This window comes from Bactrocera dorsalis, chromosome 1 (genome assembly GCF_023373825.1).
Source record: "Bactrocera dorsalis isolate Fly_Bdor chromosome 1, ASM2337382v1, whole genome shotgun sequence".
Lineage (NCBI taxonomy): Eukaryota > Metazoa > Arthropoda > Insecta > Diptera > Tephritidae > Bactrocera > Bactrocera dorsalis.
Window position 1 is genome coordinate 93,606,825 of NC_064303.1, and position 25,387 is coordinate 93,632,211.

The 25,387-nt window shown below is 33.9% G+C and overlaps 1 protein-coding gene across 6 annotated transcripts in view; it reads left to right on the forward strand.

The window, feature by feature from the left end:
* The first annotated feature begins 6,104 nt into the window (after window positions 1-6,104).
* LOC105223481 (Down syndrome cell adhesion molecule-like protein Dscam2) overlaps window positions 6,105-25,387 on the forward strand; it is a 290,706-nt gene continuing 271,423 nt past the window's right edge. For 2 of the 6 annotated variants that reach the window (XM_049459342.1, XM_049459355.1), the window contains exons 1-2: window positions 6,105-6,608; window positions 8,694-9,402. In XM_049459342.1, coding sequence (XP_049315299.1) covers window positions 9,372-9,402 — 31 coding nt within the window. In that variant the 5' untranslated portion in view covers window positions 6,105-6,608; window positions 8,694-9,371. The remainder of the gene's footprint in view (window positions 6,609-8,693; window positions 9,403-25,387) is intronic. The other 4 variants (XM_049459344.1, XM_049459338.1, XM_049459346.1 and 1 more) reach the window with 4 other exon arrangements.

Here is a 25,387-nt window from a genome sequence, read left to right on the forward strand (position 1 = left end):
TAACTTTAAAACAACAACAACTATGTGGTGGAAGAGAAAGCGGCAAACGGTTGACAGGCAATGCATATTTCCAATGGCACGCCTTTAAGAAGTTGTTGTAATTAGAAGAAGCAGAACAACAACAAGGAGCAGCAGCAGTCAATTGCAGCGGCAGCTTTACGAACCCTGAAATCGTGGGCGTAGGCGCTATGTTTTATGCGCGTCAACGAAGAATGGCTACTGCGAATATGGCAGTCATAAATGTGAAGAATTGATTTGTGAGAGATTGTGCAGTTTGATTGTCAGAAGGATTGCTTACTACATACATATGTATACATATACTAATGGTATAAGCATTTATGTATTTATATATGTATATATTTGTGCACTGAACAGGGTATAAAGGTTTGCCTCGAAGTTTATATTACCCATACGGAGGCTTTGGAGACAGGTGACGAGCTGAGATCTGTCTAAGCATACTCTAACAAGTCCCTTGATTTTCGAAATACCGTTCTGAAATTTTGCACCGGATCTTTTCTCTCTAAGAAGCTACTTATTTGTCGGAACCGTCGATATCGGATCACTATAGCATATAGCTGTCATACAAGCTGATCGATCAAAATTAGGTTCTTGTATGTAAAACTTTTATATATTTGACGATATATTTCCACAAAATTTGGACATGGATTATTGGTTAAGACAAAGTACAATCTCCGAAGAAATTGTTCAAATCAGACGTCTATAGCATATATCTGCCATACAAAGTGTTTGACCAAAATCCAATACTTGTATGAAAAACTTTTTTATTTATCAAGATATCTCAACAAAAACTGGCTTGAATTATTGACCCAGCTAACGGTACAATCTCCGTAGAAATCGTTGAGATCGGATCACCATAGCCTATAGCTGCCTTACAAACTGAACTGCCAAAATCAAGTCGCTGTATGGAACCTCCTTTTATTTGACGAAATATTTTTACAAAATTTGTCAGGGATAATTGACTAAGCCAGCATTATAATTTCTGAATAAATTGTTGAGATCGGACAACAATATCATATAGCTGCCATACATACTTATCGATCAAAATTAAGTCCTTGTAGTTAAAATATCTTAATCTGAAGGCTAATGTTTAACTTCGGTTACCGAAGCAATAACATATTTGTTTGTTTTTTTTTTTCTGATTTCTCCTTTTCTCTTCATTAGCACCCGCATATCATACTGCAACTCTCAGCTACAGCACAATGCTCATATTTACAGCTGCCTTGGCAAATCCAGCTGCTGCCTTTAGCGGGTGCCAAGTATTGCAGCGCCAAACAGCAGAGCTTCTCCAACACTTTGAGAACCCACTTGCAGCTACAAAGGTGCTTAGTATTCTGTTTGGGTGCACGCCGGCGTCGCTGGCTTTTAAATCGGGCCAAGTTGGCCAGCAACAATGCGGGAAACTTGTTTTCTGTATTAATACTCAAGGCTTACACGCACACAACTGCAAATATAGTAGCTGCATATGTGTGTATATAGACGCACAATCAAATCGCTCTAAGCCAGGGGTTTTAAATCTTAGAAGATATCTACATAAATGTGTATCTAAGCACAACTCAATTCGTTGTGGAAACTCGTTTCTTGGCTCGTTGCTTGGCAGTCAACCAGCAGCTAGCGCTAGATTTGTTGAAATAAACATGAGTCTCAAGCCAAGTCTACACAGCAGACGGCTCAAAACAGATTAACAATAAAAAAATGACAACAACAAGCATTGCTACCAGCTACAAAAGAAAAACAGCAACAAAGTAGCTTGTGAACAAAAAGAATTAACATAAAAAGAACAACATTTGTCTTGTACTTCAAGCGAACGAGTTTAAAGTGGTTTTACCAATACACAGAGACAAGCTTGACTTTGTTTGCGTAGATGACAAGCGCAATAGCAGCCATCTTAGCCACTGCTACTGCAGCTATTGAGCTGGAAACAAGCTCCCCTTTAACATACAATCATATACATATATGTAAGTATACATATTCACAAACGAAGTGACTAAACATAACTTCAAAACCGGCTTGGCGACGTTGCTCTACCCCAGCTACAAATGTTCCCCAACCAAGTAAGCTGAGCTCGTATACTTGGCGCTCTCTAATCGCAGTATGCCAGTTTTTCAATTGGGGGCATTTATCCATTCCAGCAATGGCAACAAACAGCAGTTGCAACATTTTTGTCGCAGCGACCATGTTCTCAACACATTCACACCAGTTTGATGTTGCTTGCTGTTTCGACTGGGAACAGTTACATGTTGCTGGTGTGCGATTTGCGCAATACATTTTAGCAACACTATTGCTGGTGTTTCGTCACTGGCAATATTGTTGCTTGGCGCAAAGACAGAGTTGTTAGCGTGTTGCTGCCCGGTTTGCTTCAATTTTGTTGCTTTAAGCTGAAAACTTGTTCGCAACGAACAATAATAAAGAAACTTGTTGATTCAAACATTTTTAATGGATTTGCACAAAGTTGCTGTAAAGATTGGTGGTTGCTAACAAATCTTGTTGGAAAATGGATTTTAAAAGCCTTTTTTAACAATTTTTTTTCATATAAAAAGTTAAATATTTTACAAGATATTTTTACTACATACACTATTAAAAAATAAATTCTAAAACTTAGGGAAAATATTTTAAAGTTGGTCATTGCCTCGGCATTTCCGATGACCTTTCGTTGACAGGCTGTATCTCCGAAACTATTACTCAGATCAACTTGAAAATCCAAAACAATATTCTAGAGGTGTTGTAAAATTTAACGAGACAAAAAAAAATTTTTTTTTGAAACCCGTTAACACATGTAACTCCTTATTATAATGGATCAGTCCTATATATGTATTTTACACATACAATCGTTCACAAATTCATTGAAGAAACGAATAAAGCCATAATTTTTTCAATTCTTATCAATAAATCCTTTTTCAATTTTTTTTTTTAGAAAATATTTGACAAATATCTATTATATCTTTGATCAAAACGTACCTATTTTGGAAGTTGTTCTCAAACCTTTAAAAAATAATAAGGAAAGCTAACAATTTATGGGTAAAACTCGAAGGTTTGCTAAGATCTACATTATGACAGCCCTTACCAATAAATGTATTGTACATTTCTTCTCGCGTATAATTTTTAGTTTCCTCATACATACATTTTTGTATATCCCTAATCTTTTTAGTATATAGAAAGTACATTTTTCCTCTGTATAGTGCCTTTCTCTAACCTTTAAAATAAACAGACTTTACAAAGAAGCAATACAATACATCTGTACAAAGAAAAAATATTCTGTCATCGTATGATTTAAACTCCACCTATTTAGATTTAGACAAATATAGATTATGTTCTGATGGCTAAACTTTCTATATTAATAGTACGTGATATATCTGTATTCAAAAGAAAAAAGAAAGAGCCTGTCTCAAAGAAGCCGTGGTCTAATTCAAACCGGGAAATTTCACGAACGAAGATTAAAGCCGTATACAAATGAGCTAGACTACTCTTATATACATACTTATATATACTACCGACACTTACAATCCTCCGAGACGCTCTTTCGAGATTTTACATACAGATTTTTAGTTTCTCTTTTAAGTCTAAGCACCTACAATCAGACTTTGAATTGCTGTTGGGTTTTTTGGGAACCCTTTTTAGGGACGATATATGTCAAAGGGTTTCGCATTACCTGCCAAAGTGTGACCAGAGAACGTATAGTAATAAAATATGCGAACCTCTAGCCGTTTCTGTGTTTCTGTCTGGCTAAAGAAACTGTATACAAATGAGGTAGTGGCAAAAACGTATATTTAAAATGTATGCTTAGTCCGAAGCTGCAACTTAGAACTATATTTCTACTGAACTCATGAATGCGAGCCAATGTCAGCCAGGCGTGAATAAATGGGAACCAAGAATTATACACAATTTTCTTGGCACTATTTATGAAATCTTGTCGGTTTATTAGAGATAATTTGAACGAAATATTACCAATAAAGTGTCCGTGTGCGGTAATTGGACCGAATTCATGTGTGATTATAGTAATTCATAATACTCAAATAGTATTCCCTGTTGACAGTTTGGCCGATCGAAAGGAATTCGAAGTGTACAACACCTCGATGATCGAAGAAAACTGCCAACATAACCTTGATTTTTGACCTGCTTTGACGTGGTTTTTTGGCTTCGGCTCACCTTTGACACAATATTCGGCCGATCGGTCGTCTGTTTCCAGGTCGAAAGTATAGATTCAAGTCCCATCGCCTGTAATAATACGTTTCATGACATCTTGGTCGTTCGAAAGCATTGTTTCATAGGCGTTAACGCAATGCTGTTTTTCAGAAAAATTTAGTGATTTTGGAACCACTCGTCGTGGTTTTACTTTTCTTAGGCCCAAATGATATTTAAAAATGGTTTTCGTTGAGCGGTCTGATATTCCAATGATGTCAGTGTCTGAGTCTGACTGTTAATCGTCGTTTCTCAAACACTAATTCCTTTATTTTATTAACCTGTTGATCATCAGTTGGACATGGTTCGTCGTCAGAACCCTCTTTGAATAATTTGTATCAATCAAAAGCACTTGCTCGCGACATAGAATTATAACAGTTTCCAACACTCTGTTTTTTCTGACTCATATATTCCATTTCGATTAACGTCATACATATGAGAAAAATGGTCCCTCAACTTTTTTTTAAGTGTATTTCCGCCATATACTAGTTATTTTACAGCTATAAACATTTTAATAAAATTTCTTTGCATATCATTCAATATACTTCTTTCATACTATCGTAGGTATGTATTTTAGCTAAAAACGTAGTTATCTCCTGAATCTAATTTCTTATTCCGCTTAAGTTCCTAAGAAGTCAATCACTTTAGCACAATCTCTTTCACCTAATGTGAACTATGCTGACCCCTACCTGCATTTGCCATACAAAAGCAATTGAAAGCAGCAGAAAAAAAAAACAAAAAACGGTAATGCATTTTCTTTTCAGAAACCACCGCACATTAGTTGCACATAAGTGCAACTGCAAAACCAGTGCAACCGGTTCGACGAAATTGCCAATAATAGTTCATGCAACATGAGAAGCAAAAACAAAAACCAAACCAAAAAAGAAATAGAAATCAAAACAAAAGCATGAGCACGAAATAGCGAAACACGCCAGAGCGCGGCAAACCTAGAAAAAGGCGGCAAATGCGAAGAGGCAAATTGTGCAAGCGTTGCTTTGGAAAATTGCAATATTGGTCTAAGAGACAATTTCCAGCGGCAGTCAGCACTCCCTGCATAGTAAAATGTGCTGCAACTATTTGTCAGATACAAATTTTGTGTTTCAGCACAAGTTGCTGGTAATATTGATAGGGGTAGGGATGGAGGAAAATTATTCGAAATTTTATTATTTTTTATAATAAATTATTTTTTATTTAATAAAGTGGGCTGTTGTTTATGGATTTTCTTATTTTGTTTATATAATTTTTTTTTCAAATTCTTTTGTATATACATATGTATATTATACATTAAGTATATAAACCAAAACTATTAATTTAATTGAAGTAATTATCACTTAATTTATTATTTAAATATTTAATTGATATTTTTATCATTTATTTATACTTTTAATAATTATTTTTTTTCTTGTAGTTTTCTGTAAGTTTATAATTTTTTCACATCTTTCCTGCTGATAAGGTCAACTACCTTAAGCAATAAATCCAAAGCAACATCGTTTATGTTTATAAGCATTTGTATATGTTTTGCATTATAAACATTGTTGCCTGCGCTCTCTCTTAACGTATCTATACAAAATCAGCAAGAGAGCGCATATAAGATAATGTTGCAGAACACCTGTGAATGTTGCTGGCAATTTCAGAGCAAATTTTTGCCTTTTCACTGCTCTCCCTTCAGCAATACATGTTGCTATTATTTTTACCAAATGTTGCTAAGGGCTGCTGCACTGCAAAGCAAATCATGCTCAGCAAATGCAGTCAACTGAGAATTTCGCTGTGCAATGCACTGCTAAAATAAACGAACCGACCGTACAAACGACTTCATGAGAGCGCACAACGATTGTGCATGCGAGTGAGTAAATGGGCGAAGAAGAAGCAGCCTCAACAGCGCGTAGCATTGCATATGCGTACAATAGTGCCTGCTTTAGTATTATTTGTGCTCTCAACAGTGTCGGATACAATCAACGGTTACTTGTTGTGTGTGGCTTTTTGTTTGTGAACGCTGTACGGAAAGCAGCAGCAGCAGCAATTTAGCAGCTGAAAAACGGTCGAAAAAAAAGTAAGGCGGCCAAAAAATAGCAGCCGACCCGAAATTATACGCACTGTGTAGTTGATTAGTGAGTGATGCAAGTGGATCTTTTGTGTTTGACAAATTGCAAATATTTTACATAATTTTTATTAAATTTTGGTTTAACAAAAATAAATTTACTTGAATAACACACAATAACGGGAATACCAAATTGAGTGTATAAGAGTGTGCGGTAAGCAAAGAAAAGGAATATAAAGTAAAAAGCAAAGTAACGAGTATCACAAGAAGAAGAAAAAAAATGTTGTGTGTGGTCGCTTAAGGCGATTTGTTGTTACTACGAGCAAACGGTGAAACGCAAAGTTTGCGGAATTGCGAGTGTGCAAATTTCAAGGTATATCAATACAAAAAAATAAAATGTGAGGCAACACCTTTAAATTGTGCTCGTAGTGTATTTGCAAGGCATTATACATTCGATTAAATAAATATGTGCAAACATACATACACATACATTGAAGTGTGAAGTATACATTTTTTAATGAAACAGTGATTCAAACATTAAGATTTTCGAGAATTTTTATTTTACTGCCAACAAATTCCCCTACTTCGTTGTGTTTGTGTGTGTGTAACAGTGTTGCTCTGCTTGAGCTTGTGTGCATGTGTGAAGTGCAGGTAAAAACAATAACAAAAATCAAAGTAACCAACAACAATAACAATGGCAGTTGCATATAAATACACATACATATTTACATGTGTGAAGTGCAGACATTAAAGTCACTCGAGTGCATGCCAGTTGCATGGTGCCAACTTACAACTCGTCGAAAAAGCAGCACACAGCATCCAGAGGCAGAGAAATCTTTATTGCACGACTCCGCTGGACCACTATTTTCCTTTCTTGGTGCATAAGACAAGACATTGTGCGCGTACGGATAATGCAGCGTAACTTGTTTGCAGTGCCGGCGTGTTGGAGGGGTTTTCTGAGCGCTCCTTATATATATCTGTTTGTTTATCTAGCCGTGTGCGCTCACCTGTACCCGTGCTCAGCTCAGACGCGTGAGCGCGCCTACAAAGTGCTCCAGCAGCCAAGACGCTCGCATGTGCAAATGTGTTGATAGACATACGTACTTATGTAGTTGTAGAGTGGCTTAGCTGGCAGCATTTTTCTGTATTTCAGCTTTGTGCTTACGTTTGCTTACCTGTCAAACCTGTTTTCAATACATAACGTCTGTCCGCTCGGCAGCGCTGTGTGTCGCCAACATGCCAAGCCAGCCAGCAAGCAAGCTTTGCGTCACGGTTTTGAGACGTCGTCACCAGTAAAAACCAGTCAGCAATCATAGTTAGCTGTCCATCTTACCTCACCTACCAATTTCCAATATCATCAGCAGCGCATCAATATTGCCACTGCTGGCGCGTTTATTTTGATACGTTGTGTATACGTATGTATGTATTTCAATAAATAAGTACGTGTGTGCCTCTTAGCGTTTGGTTTAAGCGTTTCTCTTGAAATACGTCCGCATAATAATGCGAAATTTGTTAAGAAAGCAATAATGAAAACGGAATAGAATTCATAGCAAGCCACAGCAAACACATACAAACGCTAAATGCACTAACAACACACTCGCAAATAACTCAACGTGTATTAGAGTCCATGCTGTGTATGCCGTTTAAGTTGCTTACGACGCATACCTACTTCTTGGAAGCCTTTCAAACGACTCAACGGATTTTACATTTACTTACCTTTTCTCCTTTACTGTAATGCTTGACACGGCCGGACGGACGAGCTGGCTCTGAGACAAGCCACGCTCACTTGGCTATATTGTGTGCTGCTCTGCTACCTGGCTCAGGCGACCCTACCTTTTGTATACGCTTCTTTTGCGCCCCTTGTCATATGCTGCATAAGTGTTCTATCCTATATGTGTACATGTGTGTGTGTGTGTCTCATGTATGCAGAAGCGCTCAGACCAACTTGAGTCGGTTTGCTTGATTTCTTCGACTGATTAAAGTCATTGTTTTGTGGCGCATTGCAGTGAGCGAAATAAGAAAAGTAAATGACACAACAACTACAACAGCAACAACAACTTAACCAAGAACCAGTTGTAGTTACATATGTGTGTATGTATGTCTGTCCATATAGTGAACATGGCACGAAGAAAAAACAAAGCAAAATAAATAACTTACTTTTTAAGGGCTAAGGCGAAGAAGCCATTTTGTGTGCGCGTCACAGCTTAAGTGTTGAAAAAAATAATAAATAACTATAAAATTGTAGGCCACAGATTAAAAAAATAAAAAAGTGAGAAAATTTAATAAAAACAAAAACAAAGTAAATCAATTGCTGGCAAATAAAACGCTACGCCAGGGATTTTATATGCCAAGTAGTGCGTGCAAACAACAACAAAGTTTTTATTTGTGTTAAAAATGAATTGAAATACCTTAAAAATCTTGTTTAATATAAAAAAATATAATTGTTATCTCCTTTCAGTGAAAAAGTGCAGCGAAATATAAACGAAAATGTGTACAATTAGACTGAAGCAGCGCGCTTACTAACCATAAATCTAACTAATATTAAAAAAAAATAATCAAAAATGCTTGCCTGCAACTTGCAATAACAACAACAAAACAAATATAAATAAAAAAAAAGTTGTGCAAACCACAAATTTGCACAAACTTTTTTCCAGCTTGCTGCGCAAGTTTGCGCAAAGTGCTTCAAACGCTTACAGTGCATAATTGTGCTTAACAAAATGCAGTAAAACCCGAAAAGTGTTAAAATTTAGTGTGAAAAACATAAAATTAAACGAAAAATTAAAAACAACAAAAAGTGTTTATGAAAAAATCTAAATTAACCACAATCACCAGCTAAATGGCAGCTTATGCGGTACAACAACATTAACGCCGTAACAACAACAACAATAGGGCAACAGTGCTTCACTGCTATTAGCATAACAATAAAAAGTGTGCAGCAACAGCAAGCATTAAGCGCAAAGCTGGTTACTACAACAATAACAAACAGCAACTAACAACAATTCATACTAATGCATTTATAGTAGCAGCCTAGTGACGACAACGAGACATTATATATTATTGCTTACAGCAAAGCATTCTAGCAGAGCCATCTTTAAAATCAACAACAACAACAACAGCAAAACTACGCAACAACAAAATGATTGCAATGTGGAGATACTTTTTAATCGGTAAGCTTTATGCGGGAAAATTGCAGTCGCTATTGCCTTTAAATTAGCAGATAGTTAAGAAATATTTATACATATATGTATGTATATACTAGATAACAAGAAAATATGTTTCAGAGTGAAGATAAATGTATATATGTAACTGGTAGTCTAACTGATGACCTATGTATATAACTGGTAGATCATCAGTTAGATTTCCAGTTATATACTTTATCTTCACTATGAAAAATGTATATTTTGTTGTTTTATACATACATATATACAATACAAAAAATATATATATAATATGTATTTTAAAAGCAGCAATATATACACATATTTTTATACTCACATACTTGTCCCCTGATCTACCAGTTATTTGCTATATATTCATCTTCACTCTCTTAACTTTGAAATATGCTTTCTTGTTTCTAAGTATTTGCTAGTAATAGTAATTTCTTTTCTCTCCTATTTTATTGCAATCCGTTTGTGGTTTGAAAGTGTATACCCCTTGTGCGTGGATTGTGCAAAAATAATCGAAGTATATTTAAAACTCGTTTGTATTTCACTTCTTTTTAACATTCGTATCCTTTTCTCTTCAATTATTTCTTTGCAATTCTCTGTGATTACAATTTAATTACCGCTAAATATATTTGTAATTAAGTTTATGTCTACTTGTTGCCTTAATTATCGTCATCAATAGCTAAATAGTTGCTTTTAAATGCCGCTCCACTTATTGCAAACATGTTATACAGTTGAGCAACGTTCTAAAAGCTGAGAATGTCACATAATTTTTTTTTACTTGAGTAATTGTAATGACTTTTTGCAAAAAACCGCATATTTCTCACAGTATTAGTTGAAATTACGTGTAATTCTTAAGTAAAAGTAGCAATTAAAAGCTTATGAACAAAAAAGTATCGATTTAATGCCGTGAAACATTCGCCAGATATGTATGTAATTCTTGAAGAATGTTGATAGGGTGGCAGTCTGTGTGATTATGAACCCGGAATATACTGCGTATAAAGATTATTTATTTATACGAGGTGAGAGAGAGCTTTCAGAAATGATAATTTTTCTTGTTATCTCCTCGAATTCAGTGTTAAATTGTTGAAATATCACCAATGCTCCTAGTCTTCCAGTTTTTCTTGCATAGTTAGAACACACTTTTCAAAGTTCTGAATAATAAAGGCCCATCTAATGAAATGTGCACTTCATGCAGCTGCTTAAGAACCATGCTTCTCACTTGTTTTTAACCTTCACCTTATATTTCGGGCCTATTTTGATAATGCTTTGTTCAAAACTCTTATAGAGCACGTTTCTGGCAATATCACCATTAAAAATATCCTACAGAGCATGTTTCAAGTAGGGTCAGAATTAGAAATGTGCTATGTACCGGAAGGGTCAATATTAAAAATATGCAAATAAATAATTCGGTGTTTTTAAACCTCGAAGGTAGACGACCCTCTCAAATAAATGTAATATCATATTCAACTCAATAAGACTTCCATTTTCAATAAGACTTTATGTTTCATATACATATAAGCTTCCAGCTTAATATTAAATATGTCTTAGAAATTCTGAAAATACTAAACACGTCTCAGATGTTCTAAGGAAACACAAAAAATCATCGCATCATTCTTTCCAGCGACAATCGAGATTAAGTAGCCAGAACGGACTCGGAGTTTTATCCGGCCAATGACTGCCATCTCAGCACCATGCCTGGAAATTACTTCAGAAATGTTTTCTGCCGCTACAACAAAAAAACTTATGCTAGTAATTTAGACAGAAGTTGTCAAAATACATATACTAAAAAATTATAGTCGATTATGAAAATCTACTAAAGCTACATTTTTTAGATGAAAGTCCTCTAACTTATAGTGGAAGATCACGAATTCGAATACTTCTATCTTGCAGGAAGCCAAAAATGATAATTGCGTAACCCTATTCGCTCAATATTTTATATAATGCGGGCTCCAAATCACTTCACCATGACAAGTATTCTTCCTATCTGGATCATTTTTAAATTTTCATGTTATTATCTCTCAAGAAATTGCCCACTGGAAGGCATGAAGTAGTAAACGCATAACCCAGGATTTTTTTTGAAGACAAATCGTACTATAAAAATGGTTTCGAAGTAATTGAAAACCTCTATAATCATCGCTTACAAGAAATAGAAGTTCTCAAAAATAAAATTTTTGAATATATATGAATAAAGAATCGAAAAACACAAAAAAAATGTTTTAAATAAAAAAATTAAAAATTAAAAAAAATCGACGTTTTTTGTTGGTTATATATTTATTGAATGACATACTATTGAGGATGTTCTCTGAAAACTGGAAGTTGATCCGGTGAATAGTTTCGGAGATATGAGCGTATTTGTAAAGAAATTTAAATTTAAAAAAAGTCTTAGTATAGTCGGCTCTCAAAACCTTAAACTCGTTTGTCTCGAAACACTTTTTTCAGATCCTGTCGACTTGAAAAATCCACGCGATCTTCTTAGATAAATTTGCCAAGTAAAGGTCGTAGGCATAAGATTTTTGATAATAATTTCGATTTTTGAAACCACTTTGAGATAAAATTTTTCATAAAAATCGGTTTTCCAAGAAGAAGACATTATATCAAATATGAGTATCAAATTTTTATTAGCCTTAGCCCTTCGTTCAATACCTTTTTGGATTTGAAGCAGAAAATTACTCCTCTCCGCCAGACAAAATTTTTTGAAGGGTCTCCTGAAGATCCAAAGTTTTTCAAAATGAATTAACACCTGTCCTTTAAATATTGTAAATATACTTTATTTTGATTTATATATGCAATAATATTCTCCTTCAAAAGAAAAGAAAAAATCTCGATAAATGCGATTTTCTTGACATGCGAGTGGTATAACCCCTTAAGCGATACAAAATGTCTGTCTAACCGATATCTGTTATTAAAACTAAAAACCTTAAATTATAAAAAAAACTTACATAATGTAAAAACCGTTAATAACGACATGTGTTCCTACAATTTTCAATAAACAATGATTTTGTACTTTCTTCAAGTATCAATCAAACCATTTCAACTTCAAAAACATATGTCATTAACTGACTTTATAAATGTGTTTGTTCTAACGCACTGCATAAATATTGCAAAGCATTAATATACAGCCATATAACTACAGTTGTGCAAAAACAAAGAACAACAAGAACACAAAACAAAAATTATATTCTAACACCAAAGTCCCCAATGGCTACTTGGATTTCATTGCTTGCTCCCTAAACTATCAATTGCCACTGACACACTGTGCTGCCGTCAGCTGCTTTGCTTCGCAGGTTGTGTGCCTTGTTGTTGGCTTTACTATACGATACAACAACTCAAAGCATTTGTTGACTTTCGCAGTTGTCACTGAGGAAAATAGCAAAAACAAAAATCGAAAAAATACATATAAAAAATAGCAAAAAGCTGCGCTACGAAATCAATAGCTCAGAATTTAAACGCTGTGGAATATATGTATGTCTGTGCATATGTATGTATACAAAACATATCCATATATGTATATACATATGTATTTATATGTTTATAGCAGCTTCAACCTCGGGGGACATATGCAATTTATTAGAAAATCTTTTTTATTGAGTTATGTAAGTTTTGAGCGTGAGTGCTTTCGCTTTGTTGTTTGTATTTCCTTTGAACTCGGCGTTTGCTTTTGGGCGCTGCTATTAAAAAGTCATTAAAATTATTTTAAAAATTAATAATGATTTTAATTATTTTATTATCTTTTCATTTACGCTTTTATAGAAGGCCGCAAACACGTCAAATATTTTAGGTATTCGTTTTTTTATTTGATTTATTGGGAAAATAGGTCGTATTAAAATCATTTTTGAAAAAAAAAAAACATTTTTTGAATGAAAAACACTGAGGATTTCACCAAAATTTTTTCAAAATCATTTTTCAAATATCACTTCTTTTTGAAAGTATTTGTTTTTGACTTTTCTTTGCCTAATTCCGACAATTTTGGAACAGACTTCGGTTTGCAAACATGTCTCGAAATAGTAATTTTTCGTAATATCATCATCTATAAATTTTTAAACGCATATTTGGAGTGTTTCTTGATTTACTCAAATGAGTTGGTTAAGATTAAGATAGTCTGAAGGAGAAGTGTTTCGTCTCTTAAATATTAAAATCATTTTTGGAGTGACTTTCAGCTCTTCGAATTAGATGATCAACGCTTGGAAAATCTGTTTCAAAAAGCTTTGTCTTCTTAATCGTTTAGGGTGTTCTTCGGCCTATATGGATTTTGAAAATCAGTTTTGAGGAGCTTCGTCTCCTTAATTGTGGCCTTAATTTTCTAAAGTTTTTATTAAAGATTTATCTTCATCATTCATGTATAGTATGTATATTCGCTGAGCAATATTTAAAAGTTATCCATTAGAACCTTTACAACGCGAAATAATCCCCCAGTTTTTGAGATATCGACTTGAAATTGTGCTCAGAGCATTTGTTTTAAACGCCGATATCCGACTACTAAAGCATATAAATGTCATACAAACTGACCGATCGAAGTCAAGTTCTTATTTGGAAAACTGTTTCATTTGACCAGGGATCTTCTAAAAATTTGGGACAGATTATTACCCGAACCATTGCAACAGTTTACGAAGAAATGGTTCAGATCGGACAACTATAGCATATAGCTGCCATACAATCTGACCGATCGAATTCAAGAAAATATATTTTTATACACTTTTATGTTTAAAAAAATGCACTTGTCAATGGTAGTATGGCTTCGGTTTAGCCGAAGTCAACGTTTTTTCTTGTTTTTTATCATTTAATGATCTTAACTGCATTACTCTCAGGGCAAAGTTATGCAATGTTCAACTATTTTCCTCAAAATTTACATATTTTTATGAATTTGTGAATTGCTTGTTATCTTAAATTATAAAAAAATTTTTAGCATTCTCATTAAAAATTATATTTCTATTTGTTTTCCAAACAATTCTACATTCAATTTTTTTGCTTCTAATTATGTCATCACATTTTTCAAACTGCCAGTCATTTAAGTGTTTTTTTATTCAGTCTGCTCATCACATTCAGAAACATATTTTATTAGGTCGCCTATGTCCCTTTTTCTACCCATTTTTTTTTTTAATTTTTTTAACCACAAAGGTTTAATGCTAAGCAAGCATCACATTTGCTAGTTGATTTTGTCTTTATTTATGCAACTTTATTACGAGCATTTCGTACTTGCTTTTTAACCGCAATTTCCCTCCACATAAATCCCCCGCCGTTATTACGGCTAATTTTGTTGCCTTTGCTTAGGGCACTAATTCGCAAGCGTTAAAGCAATGCATGTTGCTATTTCAGCTGGCTGCGCATATTATTCGCCTCAACATTGCCGCCGCCAAGCATGCCCGAGTGGTATATATGACCATCATTTTTTCCATAAAGCATACTTTTAAGCGCGCAGCTAGCATTGTTTTTCTGCAATTTACTCGCCCTAAGAGTTTTCGCTTTTATTTTGCTTCCTTTTTTCATTGCACTTCGTATTTCTTGTTTTTTTTTGTGTTTGGTTTTTTATTTGCTGCAAGTTAAATTATCCTTTCAACATTGTTGCGCGACGAGCAACAATAAAATAAAAGCACAACAAAGCACACAATAATAAAAAAGTGCTCGCGTAGGAAAAGCGCTGCGCCGAAAAGTATGCTACTAAATGAAATGTTTACTCTTGGTCATAACTGGTTTTGTTGCCGCGATTTTATTGCTCTTATCCAATTTGTAACATTTCTTACACACACGTAGTATATTTTTTCGCTTGAATTTTTTATTTTATTTTTGCTTCGAGTGTACGTTGAGTTTTGCTGCGCTTCAGCATGAGTTTATTAAAATAAACATGAATTATAGCTGAGGGCGCACGCGGGCGCTGGCTCATGAATCCTTGCCGCTTCGCCACTTCAGCGCGAGTTTATGAAATTTTGCGTTGCCCAAATGGACGGACATATGGACATGTATGTATGTACATATGTATAAATAAGTATATATTTTTAGTACATATGTATGTATATAAAGCCTACAATGCAGCGCCCTGGTGCCCGCAAATGTTTGGCTTACAAATATACATACATACATGCTTGCAATTTTGTATATTTGTATGTATATAAGCTCTTGAGTGCCTGATTTGCTACAATTGCATACACTTGTGTTGTTATTGTTGTTGTGCGCATGTGTGCGTGCGTTTGTTCGTCGCATCCACTTCACTTCATGCACAGCCAAAAGTCATTATGAATAATGTATTAAACATAAATGTATATCCATATACATACATACTTATTTATATACAACACATGCACACACACACACAAACACCCTCATGTACTTGTAAATAAATTTATATTCGCACAAGTTTATTTTAACTCACATGAATTGTTGCTCTTCATCCATTTAGCTATTCGCTTTGCTTTTGTTGTTCATATTCCTATTAATGTTACATAGCATGTTGCAGGTTGTTGTTTTTGTTTGTTTGTGCACATATTAATTGCCTGTGGGTGGCACTTCAGGGTTCACAGTTCAACTTGAACAACTGTGATTGGTCTGCCCGCTGGGGTCACAAGCGCTGTTAGAGCAACATACATACATAAATATACGTAAATATATAAGTATATAGCGTTATTAAGTAACTATAAGCGCACATACATACATATATTATATATGTTTGCCTTAAAGTTTGTTTGCTTGTTTGCCTTATCCAGTTTTTGCCCAAAGTTTCGCTGCTAGCGTCCTCATACCATTATTTACACATACACACACACACAAATAAACATACATGCACACATAAATACATATGACTCCACATTTATACATATTTGTTCAGTGTGGTCCATGTGGCGCTTCTGTTTGAAAGTGTTCCAGGGCATTTACTCGTAAATACCACAATTTGACCTTCAGCGCGCAGTAACGCGCACACACACACACACCTACATCGACAAACAGTTATAGAGCGAGTTGCAAAATTGATGAGTAAATATTGCTGTTTAAATATTGCGGAATTTTATAGTGAGTTCGAGCACTCTAGCCATTCTGCCACTTCAGCTTAATGGTCGTGCGCTTGTGTTGGTGTGTGCGCCTCTAATGGTTGCAGCGAGTTGGAAAATATGTGCGATTGTATCTTTAATTTTTTGAAAAAAATAACGTTTGCTTTCCTTTTTTATTGATTTGTGTAGGGTTTATTGAGACATTCGCTTAAAATTTTTTTAATAAATATTTTTTTTTTACGTTTTTGTGGTACAAAAACAGCTTTGTAGAGGTAGTTTGATGGATACTCGTATTATTTATGTATAAAAATATTTTTGAGTACTTCTCGATTTCAAATTCACCGTTTTCGTACGTATTACACTCTCTACTTGAGGTTCTTTTCTCTTCATAATTTGTATTCTGAAATTTTACTTTGTGTGTGTGTGTTTTCAAGCATATTTACATATATACATATGTACATATGTATCACTGTTGTTCCTAAGATAACACTCGCTTGAAATTTATAATGTTTTTGTTAATTTTTTTAATTAAGAGATAATTAGTTTTTTTAAAAATGTAAAATAAATGTAAAAATGTATGACCAATAATTTCGAATTTTTAAAATTATTTTTTGGTACAATTTTGCAATTTTTAAAAGAAAATGTTATGTTTTTACTCTTAATAATTATATTTTTGCTTTTTAGTGAAAAATGTTTTTAAAAATGTTTGATAGTTTTCAAAGAAATTTTTATACCGATAATTTTTACGAACCTTTATACGAAGAAAATCCTTGTTGAACAATAAAAAAGTTTCGAAAATAATTATTTCAGCTAAATTTGAAAATAAAAAAAGAGTCAAAAACCATTATTTCACTAAATTTGAAAAAAAAAATATTAGAAAATTTTCAAAAAATTAAAATTTTATATTATTATATTTTTAATTTTTTTCATAAATATTATATAAAACAAATTTTTTAAATGCCTAAAAAGTATTTTTTCAAAAATTTTTTTTTTTATAATAGTTTTTAAATATTAATAACTAGAGTACCCGTCCACGCTTCACTGTGGCTGATACATAGATAATACTACTACTACTACCATCTATATGATTTCTATTAGTTGGATTATAATTATTAGTTAATGAGATATAGCATTAATGTGAAGCAACTTGTTTTAGTTTACAAAAAAATGGATTATAAAGCATTTCGTGTGTTATTTGCTTTTTTTGGGAAAATACTGTTGAATTTGGGGTCTGCATCAGGGAAATCCACCGTTGAAAAGATATTTGCTATGCTGAAAGCAGGCGAAATGAGTAAAGTAGGTGCCTCCAACAAAAACAACCAAAACAACGAACATCTGATTCTGAGAAGTGTTTAAGTGCTCTCTAATCGGAATAAAGCCGAATTTTTGCGTCGGTGATAGAAACATAGCTCCATCATTTCCCACTGGAGTCCAATCGACAGTCAGTCCAGTATACTGCACATGATGAAGCGGTTCTCAGGCGTGGAAAGACGAAAAGGGCGGCTGGAAAATGCACGCTGGAGATGCACGTACTCAGCGCCTGTTTATTGAGCCAGTTATAATCTATTACACTGCATATTTGGTTGCAGTTCTTTTCTTTTATTCCTAATACTTAGCAATTGTATCAGTTTTGAGGACGAATCTACTTAAAATTGTACGCATATATTCAATTGATTCTTACAAACATGAATTTTGAACAAATGCTAATGATTTAAAATATAATTTTTGTATTTATGAGTTGTATTGGATTCTAACATAAAGAGATAAAAGGTATCCTGTGTCCTTACTCTGGCTCTAAGCTACCTCCCCACCAATTTTCAGCCAAATCGGTTCAGCCGTTCTTGAGTTATAAATGGTGTAACTAACACCAACTTTCTTTTATATATATAGATTGCTTTTTAATCTCCTTCAAATAGTATTTAAACTTGAAAATAGCTGACTTAAAAGCCCAAAACCCTATAATTTTCAAAGTGTTCCAAAAATAATTTTTTCCAATTTCGAAACTGAAGATGTTTAAAAATAATTTTTTTTTTGTCTTACAAATATTTTTTTCTGTCCATTTTATTAATATTGGCACGATAAAAATTTAAAAGTTCTTCAAAATTTTTTCAAAATTTAATTTTTTGTTTTTTAAATATACAAAACTGTGCTTAAATATATTTTAAATATTGTTCCAAATTGAAAATAGTTGAGATGCAAGCCAAAAACGCTATAAATTACGAAATGTTCCAAAAATATTATTTCCAAATTCGAAACTTAAGCTTTTTAAAATATTTTTTTTATCTTATAAATGCATTTTTCTGTGCATTTTTCATAAATACTGTCATGATAAGAATTTAAAAACTTAAATTTTTTCAAAATTTTATTTTATTTTTTTTTTTAACTATACAAAAGAGTTTTTATAAATATCATTGAAACTTGACTACTTTTTAGTCGAAAACCTATTAATTGTAAATTGTAAAAAAATATTTTTTTTTCATATTCATCATTATTTTTTTTATTTTATAAATATTTTTTTTTGTAAATTTTTTATAAATATTTTCATAATAAAAATTTTAAAATATTTCAATTTTTTTTATTTTCAAAATTAAATTATATTTTTATTTTTTAAATATACATACATACAATATTTTTCATGGTAATGGTACTCTTTTAGTATTTAATCTTGAGACTAGTTGAGTTATGAGCCGAACATCGCTCCAAAAGCTTAGTGTTAGAAATTTTTTTTTTCCAAATTAGAAACTTTGGTGTTTTAAAATTTATAGTTTGAATCAAAATTTTTAAATATTTCATAAATATTTTTTTTTAAGATAAATTATTTGTACTTTTTACAAATCATTTATATTTTTTAATTTTATTTTATTTTTAATATTTTTTCTAATTTAAAATTTTCTTACAATATTGATTTTTTTTCAATTTTCAATATTTTTTCCTTTTCAAATAAAAAAAAACTTGGTTTCATTTACTTCTAAATTACACAATTATCAACTTCGGCTTAAAAAAAAAACAATTAGCCTTGACTCCAAACTCCATTTACACAAAATTTTAATTTTCTTCGAAAATATATAAGTATGTACATACATAAGTATATAGTTACCGCTGCGTAAATCTATTAATTCTGCGCTTACCATCATTACTCAATGCCTTCTTGACGCCCTTAATGTTTCCCTCCCGCAAAAGCTTTCATTTCAACTGTCTGCAGCCACAAGCTTTGCGGGTCCGACTGACCATCAATTATATGTACATTTAGCACACGCAGACGAAAATTTAATATATACGAAAATGTGTGTATGTATTAGTTTACTTGCAAACAAACATATACACACGCATTTCAAAGACACTTCAAGGGAGCGTTGCATACAAAACCCTGCATTGTTTCAAACAAACTGCAAAAAAATGCACAAAAAAAAGAACGGAAAACAAAAATAACAAGCATGATGCTTGGTTTCCAGACAATTTACTCAAGCACTTAGCATGTTTTCATAACCTCATCCTCTTAGTGGTTATGGCAACTCATATGCGCATATTTCACATATAATTATGTAGAAAAACATACTGAGGGTAAAAATATGCAAAAAAAATGTTAAAAAAATCTACTCAAGGTTCGCTTTTGCACTCAAAAAATTACTAATAATAAAAGTATTAATATTTTTAATTTTTTTCCATTTATTTTAAAGTAAACAATGTGTGTCCCATGTGCTTGTTTTTGCATTTGAACAAAAAAAATCCGAAAAAAATTGCCATTTAAGTAATTTTCAGCTGATCAAACAAAGTGCTTAGCGCAGCGCGGCATTGGAACTTCGCCTGTCTACCTTGCCTAGGCGGCCGCGCCGACCCACAACGGCGCATACAACGCTACGCACACATTTGCGAAGCACCACGAAAATCTTCCGACCAACACTCGTTATTTTCATATAAATTAATATTTACTAGTGTGTGTGTATGCGCCCTGCTTTTTTGCCCGATTGCTCTTCGGCTTTTTACCGAAATGTGTAAATGTTTAATTTTACAAAATTGTTTATAAAAATTCAATAACTTTGACTGGCGTTTTAGCAAAAACTCTAGCTAAAAAGTGGCACTACAAAAAATTCAGGCGTCGTCAGCAAGCTATAAGCGCCCCGCTCCACTGCCGTCGACTGCGCTGCTGCAGTGCGTATGCAATAGTAGGCGCCGTGGCGCATTTTTGTACCTATTTGATTTTTTTGATAATTTTTTGCTTCAAAACTTTTTGATTTTTTGCTTTAAAAATTCTCGATTTTTTGTTGAAAATAGTATTTTACAAAACTTTTTTGCTCGCTGGTTTTGTTTTGTGTTTCTTTTTTGCTGCTGTTTTGGTTGCAAGCAAATTTTTTTGACTATTTTTTCGCGCTGTTTTTGTTGCCATTTGTTATTTCCAAAAAAAATTGTTACTATTTACAATTTTTGTGTATATTTTGGTTGTTTAAGCTTGTTAAAAGCTTTGTTTACTTTTGGCTGTGTCGACAAAAATTGCAATTATTGTATTGGCCTTTTATAACCAGTTCGGTAAATAGTTACATGAGGCCAGTTCTATTCATATACTGAAAATGTATGATACGTCATTCGAAACAAGAACCGGACTCATAATACCATCTGAAATGCTGGAACCCTCACTTCAAAGATAAAGCTAATTTCTTCTTCATTAAGAGATCGGAGTATCAATTCCATTATAATAAGCAGTCTAGTAGCTTTCACTACAATCAATATAATTTTTATTGCTTTTAAAAGTCACGCAATAGTTATAAATTTGTTATTCAAACTGCTACTAGTTCCCAAAAAAACATTATTACTACATAAACGTCGCATACTAAAATTTGTAATGCTTTTAAAAGTCACACAATTGTTATAAACTTAATATTCAAACTCGTCCATTTGCAACTAGTTTGTAACTAGTTGGTTAAAATTTTATTATTGCATGAATATCGTAACTGGCAGTACGTAGCAGCATTTCCGATGATTAAAACTGCAAGGAATGAGTACATGTTGTGTGTTCAGCAGCACTGCCTGTTAAATGTTTTACCGGCAGGTTCACTGTACTAACTAAATTACACATCCGAAAATTTTATCGCATTCTTTTTATCACTTCTGAAGTTCTCCTTTCACCACTCAGCTAGTCATGCTGTTTTCGAGCACTGACTCATTTCGTATGCGTTTAAGCAGTTGTATAAATAAGTCGTTACTTATTGAGGTGCATACATACATACATATGTATGTATGGCTGTGTGTTTGTATACCTGTACGTGAGTGTGCATAAGATACAGCTGCATTTGTTTTGAACAACTTTTTCACACATACCCATACACATGCATATTATATATGTGAAAGTATCTTTTTAACTCAGCATCTGTGCATCACTATGGTTTTTGCTGTTGTTGCTTAACGTTTTTTTCACTTTTGTTGATTTTTCATTGCTCCGTGTACACTAAATATTCAGCTTGTGCAACATAGTTATTCCAACACTTAAATAAACATTTGTCTAGTTTGTTTGCCAAATGCAACAAGAATTTTAAGTTTATCACTACTACAACTGGCAAGCGTAGCATAAAGCGGGCGAAAGCGAGGCAGAGAAAGAGAGAGTATGTAAGTAGTGATTGCCACAGTTTGCTGAAATGCCCTCATTTCGTCCCGTAGTACCGGGCAGCAGACGCCTACAATAGCCAAAGCTCACAACGCCTTCTGAACTTTTGTTGGTAGCTCCAAGTATTTAACTATCTAGCTAAGCATTTATTTGCATACGTCTGTATGTGTGTCTGTATTGGGGTCAGTGACAATACCCGCACTGGTTATACATCTTTATTTGTTGTGTTAATCAATAAATAATTGTGTTAATCCCGCTTTTACATATATCTTGCATTCTATGCCACTGGGCGCTCTGAGCGGTACGCTGATAAATGCGGATTTGAAATAAATTCTCAGCGTGCCCAGATTTGTTTGACTGGTTTATTTGACACATTTCACTTGCAAATAAAGGGACACTATCGTTACCGGCCGTCATTTATTTTGCATTGGCAGTCTTTAAGCTTGCATTTCAATGGAATTTTCGTGCGGGAAAGGAGGAAGAAACTTTTTGTTTCGATTATTCGACACATTTTATAAAATTTTTTTAAAGTTTTCCTTTAGTTGTCAATGTTGCAGCGGCAGAAGACATCGCTGAAGTAATTTGGCGGAATACTGTCGAGCTGACAGGCCTTGTTCGGATAAAAATCCGACTCCGTTTCCAATGCTTAGACCCGACTGTCGTGGGAACCGCAAATATTTGATACTGGCTCCTAAATTTCCCGCTAGTAACTCTCTAGCAAAAACTTTTCGTTTTGATCAGTATCCGATTTTATCTTCAGAGTAAATTTTTAGAATGAAAATGGAAAAATAAAAACCAGCAGTGGACATATTAGGTATTAGCCTAAATCCTTGTTCAATTTATTTCTTCTTCTTGATCAGCTTTTTTACAATTTATGACCTACTCTAAGCATTTCCTTCGGCACCGAGTAATTTTTCTCGAGTTGCCGCGAGAATCTAGGGTGACCCTTGCGCAGCTTCGTTGGGGTTACTGTAGCAGGTGAAAATCCTACTTATCCAGAACGACCTTGACATATCAAACACATGTCCAGTGTGCAACAAGTCCCCGCATCACACTAACGAACTCTTTGCATGCCCTGCTAACTCTATACTTCTGACATCCCTCTCCCTATGGTCCGATCAGATCGAAACAGCACGTCTCCTGCCGTTGGATGACCGCGATGATAACTTACCTAATCCCTAATATCCTAACGAAGATTAGCTAACCGTTACCACAACAACAACATCATTAAAAATAACCCTTAGTAATTTTACCGAATATTCTTTAAGTATATACATATGGATACTTGTGGGTAGTTGGAGTACAGCGACATCTAGCGATACATATATATCATATATGTATACTATAAACAGGGTATACTGTTTGCCAGGAAACTTCTAACACCCTGAAAGCAACCATATGAAGAGTATACATATTTAAACGGTCATGTCCCTTGTGTCTGAATATATGCGAACTAATCCCTCAGTTTTTGCGATATCGCTGTAAAATTTTGCAGCTTTCGTTTTCTCCCCATAATACTGTTCATGTGTCGGAACCGCCGATATCGGACTACTATAACTTATAGCTGCCATACAAACTCAGCGATCCAACACAAGTCCTTGTATGGGAACATTTTTTATTTGATGAGATACTTTCTCGAAATTCGGAATAAGTTTATATTCAAAGCAACCCTACAATACCTGAAGAAATTTTTTCGGATCGGATCGATATAGCATGCAGCTGTCATATAAACTGAAGAATCAAAGTGCAGTTCTTGTATAGAACACTTTTTTATTTGCCAAGATATCTTCGCGAAACTGAGTATGAATTATTGACTAAGGCAACGCCAAAATATCTGAAAAAAAATCCAGATCGGTCCACCATATCACATAACTGTCATGCAAACTAGACGGCCAAATCAAGTTCTTGTATGGAAATCTTTTTATTTCTGAAGTGTATTCCAGCTTCGTTGCAACCGAATAAAACGGTTTTTCTTAATTTGTCTCTTTTTCTTCAGAGGGTTATATATTATGTTGTATATTAAATATTACTTATGGACACTGAATTTGCATATTGGGTGCTTTGAGTACAAGCTGAGTAGTTTCTTCACATACAACATTTTTGATATCGTTACTAAGATTTAATGTTTTAGATTAAGATACATACATTTAGACCTAAGCATCCTCCTATCGAAATCCTTTCCACTTTTTTTCCTAGCTTGTTGATTTCTCGGTCCTCAAAAGCACAACCAGATACATATTTTTCGACCACTTTAGTGCTTAGAGTTGCCTGACTACTTGATAAGGTTGCCATTTCTAACTTAAACACATTGGAAATGTTCAATACTTTAATAGTTTTGAATATTAAAAAAATTAAAAAAAAAAAAAAATAAAAAAAAAAAAATAAAAAAAAATTAAACAAATTTAAAATTTTTTTTAAACATTGAGTGGCCAGAATTCAAGCTTCCTACTTTTGAGCGACACTGTTTTACTCTTTCTATGCCTACTTTCATTGTTGTACGGCTTTTATTTGACATATTTTGACAAATTTCTATATATTTTTTATAAAAAAAATCCTTACCGCAAATTTAAGAAACTTAAATTCAAAAAAAAAAAAAAATCTGAACCCATACACCGCTCCTCTTTTACCACCACTCATACACAAACATACCCATTAGCGTACCGTTAAGTGCAGTGCAATTGCCCCCTATTTGGCACCATCTAATTGACCCTTAACCCGCATAAAAAATTTAGTGCAGACTCATACAGACAACAACAACAACAAAACTAACAACAACAGGCAAGTACTGCGTGCTTGCATTTCGTATGAATAAAAAATACGCCATTCACTTGTACTTTTTTCCGCACAAATGCACAAGCGGTTGCTGCAATCGTTAGCGCAAAACCAAAAACAACAAAATAAGGGATAAAAGGATTTGCAAAGCGTAGGGGCATCATAGAAAGCAGGAGCAGCATTGCAAAATGGAAAAAAATGGATAAAGCAAGCAAAACAGGCGAACGCCAAGAGAAATATGTTGGTTGAAGAGCAAAAAGCGCATAAAATCAAATTTCAATTCCGAACACGCCGCAGCCGCACGACTGAAATACAAAAGCAACAGCAACAATAACAAGCGGTATTTACCCGTACATACCATACCGTATTTTGACAACGTTCAACAACGCCGCCGTACTAGGCGAATTGTAACAAGCTCTGCAACTCGACAACATTACAAGTAGAAAAACGCTACGCCGCACCACAACAAACACGTGAGAGAATTTCAAATCGTCTATCAACATTGCCATATGCCGCCGCCGCGTCCCAACGCCGCAACTGTTTAGCCGCCGTTGCGTCCAAAGCTGGTGTGATTATGCTGCTGCTGCTTGTTGGCTGGTGGCTGGTGGCTGCTGGTGTTGAGCGCCATTTTCGCTGCTAT